This window comes from Clupea harengus, chromosome 10 (assembly GCF_900700415.2).
Source record: "Clupea harengus chromosome 10, Ch_v2.0.2, whole genome shotgun sequence".
NCBI lineage: Eukaryota > Metazoa > Chordata > Actinopteri > Clupeiformes > Clupeidae > Clupea > Clupea harengus.
Window position 1 is genome coordinate 28,533,702 of NC_045161.1, and position 11,764 is coordinate 28,545,465.

Below are 11,764 nucleotides of genomic sequence, written 5' to 3' on the forward strand. Positions count from 1 at the left end.
GTCCTGATGCTGCGGCGGAGCGCCCTGGGCGTCTCTCTCTCTCGCTCGCTCGCTCGCTCCCTCTGAGGGCAGCATCCACTCCTCCGCTGCGCCCGTCAAGCGCCTGGTGGGCCAGAGCGAGGAGCATCGAAGCGAACGCTGCACCCACTCCACTGGCACGAGAGCAACACAACCAGCAGCTTCACAGAGGCAGGGCAGGGAGTGGCACCGTGCCAGCCTGCCCTTAGGAGGCAGCCTCTGAAACAGATCCAGGCCAGACATGGGCCAGAACAGGACAGAGCAGGGCCAGAGTTAGGGGCTATTTGACAAACACTTGAGTTGAGGTTTGGGAAGGGGAGGGAAGATGTTTTCGTCAGCAAAGAGAGAGATAACCTGGCAGTGATTCTCCAGCACATATCCCCCACAGAAAACATGTTCTGCGCAGAAAGGACCAACAGTAAAGCATTACCATCTCAACACAAATCTGCAACAAAAAAGGCCACCTTTTTATAAATAAACACGGGCCATGAAAACCATGAACTTACACAAGACAGGATATGGGCAGCTGCCCAGAGCCCACACAGCCCCGCATAGTAGACGGATCTCTAATCCCCATGGCAGATGCCTAAAGACACTGGCTCATGACCACAGACCCTGCATGGTCTCAGGTCTCTAATGACATTGCACACAGACCACATTCATGCAATGCATTCTGTTCTGCGCACAATTTGCAACCTAATCTTTAAATGCAATACATTAAAGTCACAGTAATGTATTTACTACTGAAGAGGGATATAGGTAATGCACAAATGTGCTAACTAAAATATCAATCTCTTTATGATCGTGATCTGGTCTAGCTTTCACTCCAGAAGAGCTAAGGCTCCATGGGTCCATGCTCTGATAAACATGCACAACAGTATGCAAATGAGCACATCTGAGCGACACATTGCTTAAAACGTGCGCATGTCTTCATACTGTAAATGCCACGCACCTTTGTTTATCATCACAGCAGGTCTGTATTAGAAGAGACACTGTCTGACACAACATATTATCTCCATACTCATTTCATAACATAAAAAAATCCACCACAAAAATAACCACAAAAAAAAAACATGTTTTTTCTACAATGGATTTTATTTAGTGTCCGCTTTTTTCCACATCTATGACACTTATTCTCTTCTTAAAATATATTCTTATGTGTTATAGAAGTCATTTTGTAATTATTTGTATCTGTAAAAGTTGATGTATGCCTGTTTATTGTTAGCAGCACTAAACCCGACGACTCTACTAAATTGTTCGCTAGTTGGTGCGCGTTTTCAGAGAGCACTTCCTAATCTACTCTCTCACGATGCGAGGGACTTCCCTTCTCTCCGACGCCCTCCGCAGCCAGTTATTTATAATGCAAATCAGAGGGTTACCCCGTCAGCGAGATTGCTCCTATAATATTTAAAGCATGCCAAACTTACTCCAATGTCAGGGAAGGAATCTTCAGTTTATCTCTCCGCGATTTCATCCCTTCTGGAGAGTGCGAGTGAATCGCTGCGCTCTCAAACTGGTTGCACCTCAGTCACGGCGCGGCAGAGAGGAATTCTCCAGGCGTTCAGCTCTCATCATGAACACTATACATATCTGCCAACAAACGCCCCGAGATGTATTGCTCTGGTGCCTCGACCTTAAAAGCATAACACCTCGAAGTCTCTTGGCGAGTTTACCAAGTTCAAGCGAAGAACTATCTTTAAGTTAGGAGTGGACACACGGCACAGCAACATGAATCAGCCAACTGTACGAAATCAGCGAGGCATCGATAGGTGACAATGCTTTAACGATGATGTAGGCTCGTCGCCACTCCCATGCGACTGGCGGGGAGGTGGAAGCTGGGCGAGCACTGAGCAATGTAATCAATCGCTTTTCCAGTCAGTGCAAAAGCAAAACGAAATGCTGTTTCAAACGCGCTGGTGTATTTTCAGCAGTATGTAACGCACCCACACTGTTCTTATACCTCCTCCTACTCTCTCACTCTCTCTCTCTCTCTCTGCATCATATGTATATGTGAGCGATGGTTATTTGCAATGCAAGGAAAAAGTATTGACTTTTCCTCTGTGCTCAAAAGTGTAGTGGTGTGCACCACATCCAGCCCACTCTCTGTTCATCAGCAGTGCAAACCGCCAGTGTGCCAGTTAGCAGCTGGCACTGGCCCTCATCTGGGCCTCATCTGGGATTCATCTGGACCGTATCTGGCCCTCATCTGGCCCTCATCTGGACCGCATCTGGCCCTCATCTGGCCCGCATCTGGGCCTCATCTGGGCCTCATCTGGCCTGCTTCAGCACAGAGCATGAGCTGCTACCTGTGGTTAGACGCCGTTGGCGTTGGGTGGGAGTTAGGAAAAAGGCTGTCCCAGTTATTCTCCACAAGGCAGTCCCTGGCAGCCCTGAGAGGGACACGCTGTACTTTTGGCCAAATGGTCAGACTTCTTCTCTGCTGGCGTAACCCAACAACACCCAGTCTGACTGCTCAGGTCACAGTACGCACTGAGGAGGCATGGAGAGGAAACTGATTTCAACAGATGTACTCAGTTCATACAACATTTTACCACTGTATTCAGTGACATAATTACATTAATTTAGGTTTGAAACAAAACTTACATACATACACACACACACACACACACACACAAAAACACATGCACGCGCACACACACATACATACACACACACACATACACACACACGCACACTCACAGCAGTACTACTGGTTGCTAAGGCAGTGGAGAGGGATAGCAGCAGTTGCTGGGGGCTGGAGCGTGCCGATGGAAGTCGGCTACAGGGAGGCCAGTGTGTGTGTGTAGGACTCAGGAGGATCAGATAATATCACGGGAGAGACACAGGCATGTCACCCACAGGAACCACAAAGGCACGAGTGACACCTGTCATCTGCTCAGGGCCACAGGCACAGAGTGTGGCAGAGAAGGGAAGCCCTCGCTTTGCACGAGTGAAACAGCTCACTCTGCACCTGGCACAGACTCATACACCAGATCAATACAACATTCACCAGATCAACACCACATTCACCAGATCAACACCACATTCACCAGATCAACACCACATAAACCAGATCAACACCACATAAACCAGATCAACACCACATAAACCAGATCAACACCGCATTCACCAGATCAACAATATACACACCAAACATGAACACAGATCTCCTCTCACTAGCATTAAGACTGGAATGACAGAGTGACTGCTGAGAGAGAGATGTGAGAAGAGGGTGGGGTGGAGGGAGAGATGGGGGGGGGGACTTTTAATGTAGATTCGATTCAACAGTGACCAGTCGAAGAAGGCAAATACTGCATACACCAGATCAACACCAAATACACCAGATTGGGGCCGCATCGACCCGAGATCAGCACCAAATACACCAGATTGGGGCCGCATCGACCCGAGATCAGCACCAAATACACCAGATTGGGGCCGCATCGACCCGAGATCAGCACCAAATACACCAGATTGGGGCCGCATCGACCCGAGATCAGCACCAAATACACCAGACTGGGGCTGCATCGACCCGGGATCAGCACCAAATACACCAGACTGGGGCCACCTCGACCCGAGATCAGCACCAGATTCCTAACTGATAGCTGACTGTGGAGTGGATTTGGAGCGACTTTGGGCCTGATATCACTGGTGGTTCTGGTCCATCAGCACCAGAGCTCTAGATTGTCGTTGATTCAAGAGTGGATCTAGAAAGGATCAGGCCTTGATATGATTTGGATCTGGCAGATTGCTACCGGATCCTCAGATGCTCGCTGAGTGAAATACATCTGGCCACGCTCCAGCACCAGAGTTTGCTCTAAGGAAGGAGGCTGTTTAATAGCTTCGGTTGGTGGTTTGCTGCATGACCTCCAGCAGGAAAACATTTAATCTAAACTGTTTAATATAAGAGACGCGCGCTATGCTAATGTCTGACTCACGGTCTCTGGCGGAGAACAAAGGTGCAGCAAACAAACCGTGGGCTTCCCCCTCTCTCTCTCTCCCTGCCTCTCTCCCTCTCTCCCTCTCTCTCTCTCTCCCTCCCTCTCTCCCTCCCTCTCTCTCTCCCTGCTCTAATTCCGAGGAGCTTGTTGCTACAGGATAGTAGCAAGAACTGAGATCCTCTGGTATCCATGGTTACGAGGACTTACCTTCCACTGTTGTTTTTTTTTTCTTTTTTTCTCTTCACCAATTTAGCCCGAGCATCATACCAGAGCAGAGACTGATATGCTGCTTGGATACAGCACAGTGCTACACATGTGTAACGTGGATACAGCACAGTGCTACACATGTGTAGCGTGGATACAGCACAGTGCTACACATACTATGTAGCGTGGATACAGCACAATGCTACACATGTGTAACGTGGATACAGCACAGTGCTACACATGTGTAGCGTGGATACAGCACAGTGCTACACATGTGTAGCGTGGATACAGCACAATGCTACACATGTGTAGCGTGGATACAGCACAATGCTACACATGTGTAACGTGGATACAGCACAATGCTACACATGTGTAACGTGGATACAGCACAATGCCTCACATCACGAGACAACAGACAGACACAAAACAGTGCTACACAATGTCAATCTGCAAACACACACACAAAACACCCACTATGATTCGTATTAGCAGCCTGGTTACAATGCAACAGTACACAGGAATCTTCAGTACACAGTACAACAGTGCAGTCTGGATACCCACCCCCACCCATGCCAATACACAATACTGAACACCAGATGCCTAGACACAATACTTAACACCAGATGTAGACTCAAAACTAAACACCAGAGGCCTAGACTCAATACTAAACACCAGATGTAGACTCAATACTAAACACTAGAGGCCTAGACTCAATACTAAACACCAGAGGCCTAGACTCAATACTAAACACCAGATGTAGACTCAATACTAAACACCAGAGGCCTAGACTCAATACTAAACACCAGAGGCCTAGACTCAATACTAAACACCAGAGGCCTAGACTCAATACTAAACACCAGATGTAGACTCAATACTAAACACCAGAGGCCTAGACTCAATACTAAACACCAGAGGCCTAGACTCAATACTAAACACCAGAGGCCTAGACTCAATACTAAACACCAGATGTAGACTCAAAACTAAACACCAGAGGCCTAGACTCAATACTAAACACCAGATGTAGACTCAATACTAAACACTAGAGGCCTAGACTCAATACTAAACACCAGAGGCCTAGACTCAATACTAAACACCAGAGGCCTAGACTCAATACTAAACACCAGATGTAGACTCAATACTAAACACCAGAGGCCTAGACTCAATACTAAACACCAGAGGCCTAGACTCAATACTAAACACCAGAGGCCTAGACTCAATACTAAACACCAGAGGCCTAGACTCAATACTAAACACCAGATGTAGACTCAATACTAAACACCAGAGGCCTAGACTCAATACTAAACACCAGAGGCCTAGACTCAATACTAAACACCAGAGGCCTAGACTCAATACTAAACACCAGAGGCCTAGACACAATACCAAACATGAAGAGACATTATCTGATGATGGATTTCTATGACCGCTCTTGTCTGTGTATAAGAAATGTTCACTTCAGAAGAGTGGCAGTGTTCTGTTTGATGAAATTGGAGTAACTGTGGCCCAGTCATCAATTACATGTATTTTACTACAGGTTAGTGGAAGTACATTATAGACAGGAAACCTGCAAACAAAAGTAGCCACAGGTATGTATTACATAATGCTGGGTTATAACAGTCTTTATAACAAAATATAATAATTACTTACAAACTGGGTCTTCTCTGCAGGCTCAGCTCCTTCTGGAACACAAAACAGCATTATGAGGTTATGAGTGACAAATTACTGAGATGGTAAATGTCAAGAACTTTTATCGTCTGCACATAGCAGACATGTCCACTAGATGGCGCTAATGTAACATAGAGGAACAGTGCAGCGACATTAAAAGCAGGCTACACCCACGGAAAACAAAGGGTAGAATGGAAAAATGAATTGTTTTTGTTGTTCTGTCTGCACTCAGAGAGATGCACAGGAGAATCAGAAACACAAAATTGTGTGTGAGTGCAGTTTGAATGTCACAAATTAGCTCACAGAGCTTTTGATAAGACTACAATAAAATCTCACTTGAAGCTGTGCTCTTGGGGTCTTTAAAGAGAGCTACTGACTTAAACACGCCTCAAGCAATAGGGTAATATTATCATGGCAAACGTGTCCACCCAGTAGCCCAGTGTGACAGCACAGGCTCGCTGTCTCACTAAGAGGGCTATAAGCAGCAGGAGTATTACATGCTACACGTCACGGAAGCAAATCAGACGTAAAAGACAACAGAAAGGTATTACTGACACGAGAATTGTCTCGTTTGAAGAAGGAGTGAACAATCTGATGAGAACGCAGTCATGAGTACAGGAAACCCACACAGCAGCTACAGTCACTCACGGCCTCCCAGGGGTAGCGGACATGTGGAAAGAGTTGTTTTGCTCTCAGAGGCTGATGTCAGTTTCAGAGCCTCACTGGTGCTTTTAAGTCCTGGGTCACCGCTCTGAGGTCACAGCCCGCAACGCTGCAAAGCAGTAGCGCAGCGATGCACTGGGGTTTCAGGCAGCTCGAGAACACACGTGGCGCCAATGCATGTAGCTGTGCAGGTATGGCACCACACTCAAGCTTGGCTTTGCAAGCTGAAGCACTGGCATGCGGTGCAAGCTGTGCAAACCAGCACACTTTAAACCACAGTGCATGAGGGCTTCAAATGTGTCCATAAATGGGGCATTTTTGGCCTAACCCCCCCCCCCCCCCCCCCCCCTAGCCCCAACACACACACACACACACACACACACACACACGCAGACATTCACACACAGAGACACAAATAAACTGTACAATGCCTTCAGCTCAGTTTCTGCTAAGTTTCCGATAGTTGCAATGCAATTACTTCATCAGCAGCACCCGCCAAAGAGTACACTATAATCCCACTGTGGCTAGTTACTACCTTTGTGATTACTGTGTTGTGAGTAGCCGGAATAAATCCTGCTATGCCAGTAATGTTAAGAGTATTGAGATGAGTGGCTGTATCAAGCTGAGATGGCATCGCCTCTGAATCACACGTATGTGGAGCGGTTCGTGAACTAACGTTGTTGAAGATTGAAACATTTCTCTGCAGGTCATCCCAGAAACAAAGTAACAACACACCAAGCCCTTTTACTGCAGTATGACTGGGACGTGAGTTAGTGGCCACTGAGGAGAACGTGTGGTGTTGCTGAGAGGTGAAGAGCCAAGATGGCCGGAGCCTGCAGGAGCATGTCTGTTCTCAAAGGTGTTAGGGCGTGGGGTTTACACACCGCACAGCTCTGCACGCCAATGAACTCCGTTTACACACTGCACAGCTCTGCAAGCCAATGAACTCCATTTCGCATGCAGCTCTTTGTAACTGTTGGGATCACATGGAGTTTAGCAAAGCCATGCCTTCAGTGATTAGATGTGTTGAGTAGTTTCAGACGAGACAAAGCCATGCATCCAGTGATTAGATGTGTTGAGTAGTTTCAGACGAGTGAAAGATGTCCTGTCCCAGAGAATAGCTGAGTCATGTCCATACAGGAACAGTCCTGTCCAAGAGAATAGCTGAGTCATGTCCAGACAGGAACAATTGCTCGACAGTGAGATGCCATTGAAGCTGCCATCTCTGTCTCTTAAATGCCCTTAGATATTTCTTTCTCTTTCACTATCTCTTTTCCCCTCTCTCGCAGAGAAGGGTACAACCCATTTTGCTGCTGCTCCTGTAACCCAACTGGTAGAGCAAGGAGCTCACATCAACAGGGTCATTGGGTTTGCTCATGCGGATAAAGATGGACACTGCACTGCTAGAAGTTACTTTTGATAGAAGTGGCTGCTAAATAAATACATATAGATATCTCATAGTTGTACTCGTATGTCCACTCAGATGCCCCTGAGAGAGAGTGAGAAAGAGAGTATGGTGAAATCAGGACTTTGTTACAGACAGACAGCTTGTGCTAAAAACAGGAGTTTGTTAAAGAGAGAGTATGTGTGTGGAAAATGAAGAGTTTGTTGGTACTGAAAGAGAGAGAGAGAGAGAGAGAGAGAGAGAGAAAGAGAGAGAGAGAAAGAGAGAGAGAGATTAGTGAGTAAGTCTCACTGTGTTTCCCACAGTTTGTTTTTCCTGGCATGGGTTCGCTCTCAGAACTTGGATGTCCCCCAGGAAAAAGACAAGCATGTGAACTGAGCTTTGCAGCCATAGCAACAGATGCTGATGCAACTAGTACTTCAAGAAAGAGTCATCAAACACCAGATGGGCTCAACAAACCTCGACGAGAGAGAAAGAGAGGCCAGGTAACACCAGGTAACACCAGTGGGTCAGATACAACTGTTAAACTGCTATACCTGAAGCTAGACTTGCACATTCATTCCCTCCTGGTTACAGCCACTATGTTATGCTGTTGTGACATATTTTTATCTGTTCTGAATGCTCCCTTTTTCCCCACCACCGGTGCCGGTGTCATTCAGCAAATTCAAAGTTCTTTGGACGGGTCTACCAACCAGCACAACAATGAAAGTGAAACCTGCAGTGGTACGCTTCTTTCCAATGCAACATACTTTACAGATATATACTGTATCTCCACCAGTGTGTGTGTGTGCTGCCTGGGGATTGTGGTCATCATTTTTCTATCAGTTTAGTCCCAGAGCAACACAATTGTGCATCCTCCAGTTCAAAGCTGCTTTAACAGCTATGGACCACAGTGACGGGCAGAGCTGCCCATCATCATCTCAGACTGCTGAGTGGATCGTTTGCCTGTGGACTGAAGATGCATTTTCCTCACAGTTTTTTCAGTTCTTGAAACGAAGAATTTGTTCAATGTTTCTGTCTTCCATGTGTTCAGTAACACATTTCACACACCCATTTACGTTACTGTCCCCGATGCAATGTTTCTGTCTTTTTTTGTGTGTTCGGTAACACATCTCACAAACTCATTTACGTAACTGTCCCCGATGCCAGCTCTGCTTCTGGCCCCTAGCACCTCCCGAGCTGAGAGACCAGGTAGATGGTATGGTCGGAGTGGGGCACTGAGACCAGGTAGATGGTATGGTCGGAGTGGGGCACTGAGACCAGGTAGATGGTATGGTCGGAGTGGGGCAGTGAGCCATGTACAGTATTTCGCTGTGGATGGGCCCACCTAGCCTTGCTCTAGTTGCACACACCTAGCCAATCAGCCCTGCCCTCCTGAGCCTGTGACCCTGTGACCCTGTGGTTCAGCTGGTAGACTGAGGTGCTGACAACACCAAGATCATAAGTTCACTACCCTTACTGCTACAAGTGAATACTACTGCACTGTGGGTTGTTTGGGATATAAATATACATACATACAGTATATATGAATAACTATAGATCTACGCCTGAGTTTAGCCAGGTTAAATATACATACATATATATGAATAACTATAGATCTACGTTGAGTATAGCCAGGTTAAATATACATACATATATATGAATAACTATAGATCTACGCCTGAGTATAGCCAGGTTAAATATACATACATATATATGAATAACTATAGATCTACGTTGAGTATAGCCAGGTTATGTGACACAGCTTGGTTTGAGCTGTTCAACAGCAGAGAAGGGCGAAGCATTAGCCGCTAAATGAGGCTATGTGGAAGCAATGAGGAAGGACTAGGCAACAGCTGCAGTCTACTTCCATTTTCCATGGTAACTATAAAAAAAAAGATATTACGTATTATATTATTATAAGCATGACACAGCAGAAAGCCTCAGATACGTGAACATGAAACGGCCAAAAAGGTTCAGTACTGGCTGCATCTAGTGATGGTGCGTATCTGCAAGTGAACACACCAACAGAGGATTATCATTCCATTTTTCAACCTAGTGACATATTCACATGTTACAGAAAAACAGAATGCAAAAACACAACATAGCTTTACGGTATATAGAGGTCCCCTTTTTTATTTGTTTCAATCAGGAGAAGATCTCTAAAAATCTGCAAGAAAATTTGTGATTTTTGTTTCTCTTTAAACCCCACTTAAACTCCGCAAATACAAAAAACGAATTAATGAGAGATAAAAATCACAGACATCAGACAGATTATATATATGAGTATTCTTGTAATATACATATTTTAATATTTTTTGCAATAGAATTTTTTTAATTTTTTAATTTTGCTTTTGTGTTTTTTATGTCTTCATTTCATGCAATGAAACATTTCTGAGAAATACAATAGCCTACTTATATGGACGTTCTTGTTAATATTCAGAACAGTAATCATGAGAAATCCTGTACTATTGTTAAAAGAAAACTGAACAGAAAACATGATTATATTACATGATTACATGATCACATATATAATTATATGCCAAGTTTAATATCATGTTTGAACACTATTTACTATGCGCTATTGAATACAAGGCAGATTGACAACATGTGTAAGTAGTTAATTTAACTTTGATCCAGGCAGTGGTTGCAGTTTACCATGAAAGCTGATTTTCTAATATCGCAATATACCTAATATCTAATCTACATAAGAAAATATGCTGCGTCATGAAAAAATGCTCTAAATAGCAGATTTTTAGGTTAAATTGCGATCTGATGAATAGGCTACAGGGCCCAAAAAAACATAACTGGCTATATTATGTAAACAGGCAAAACAAGGTTTTTGAAGTCCGCCTTTAGGCGGGTGCTGTTTAGGCCCGTATACAAATTATTACTCAGATCTGTAGATCTCAGACCTCAGCAGTAGCGCTAGAGAGTCAAAAAGAGACAGGCCAGCAGGAAGCTGAAAATATCCCACCACCTGTTTTCAAGAAGTCTCACCCCAGTCAAAGGGATGCGGTTTGACTCATCACTGACGGAGCCAACATCCTCAATGGCTCAGAATGCAAAAAGAACCCACAGGGTCTGTGAAGACAGTGTCTGCCAACTGTGGATTACAACACAGGGCAAACTGGCAGAAGAGTCCCACACGGTAAACATTGAAGTTAGGCTGAGTTAAGACTGAACATTTCAAGACTTAGCTACAGAGGAGAGTAGCAGGTGATGCATATGAAACGGATCTGGCTGGAGTCTGGCCCAGATCCGGACGGGGGTCGAGTCCTACCTTTAGTCCGCGGCGCCTCAGAATGTTTGGCTTATCCATCCCAGCGTCCACCTCTTCTCCCTCGAGCTGTAGTGCATTCAGAGAGTGGGTCAGAGGGAAGGAGAACGACTCTGCTCAAGCATTCTTTCTGTACGGGCAGAACTCCTCTCTCCCTCTGTCTCTCACACTCTCACTCACTCACGCTCTTTCTCACACACTCACTCTCTCTGTCCCTCTCTCTCTCACTCACTCACTCACTCACTCACTCTTTCTCTGTCTCTCTCTCTCGCACACTCAATCACTCTCTCTGTCTCTCTCTCTCTCTCTCTCTCTCTCTCTCTCTCTCTCTCCCTCTCTCTCTCTCATCTCTCATCTTCACCTCATCCCATCAGCTGACTTGGCTGTATCTCAGTATCAATGCCCCCACACAGTGCAGGGGGACAAAAACAGGCAGACCAGCTCCTGGTGAAGGCCAGCATTGTTTCAGCTGCCAAGCCACAGCCTCCACTGCAGTCACACACAGAGACAGAACCTCACCTATCACAATCCTTAGATTGTTTGTCATCAGATGCTAAAAGTATGTACCACTGTGTGCGACACCATCCAGGTTCAGTAAGATGACATCCTGTTATC

General features: G+C 45.6%; 1 protein-coding gene across 1 annotated transcript in view; it reads right to left on the reverse strand.

Moving 5' to 3' along the window:
* The window catches only part of mast3b (microtubule associated serine/threonine kinase 3b), a 52,552-nt gene extending 41,253 nt beyond the window's left edge, over positions 1–11,299 (reverse strand). Inside the window, 2 exon segments of the mRNA XM_042709003.1 lie at positions 5,805–5,836; positions 11,153–11,299. Coding sequence (XP_042564937.1) covers positions 5,805–5,836; positions 11,153–11,191 — 71 coding nt within the window. The 5' untranslated portion in view covers positions 11,192–11,299.
* Between the last annotated feature and the right edge of the window lie 465 nt (positions 11,300–11,764).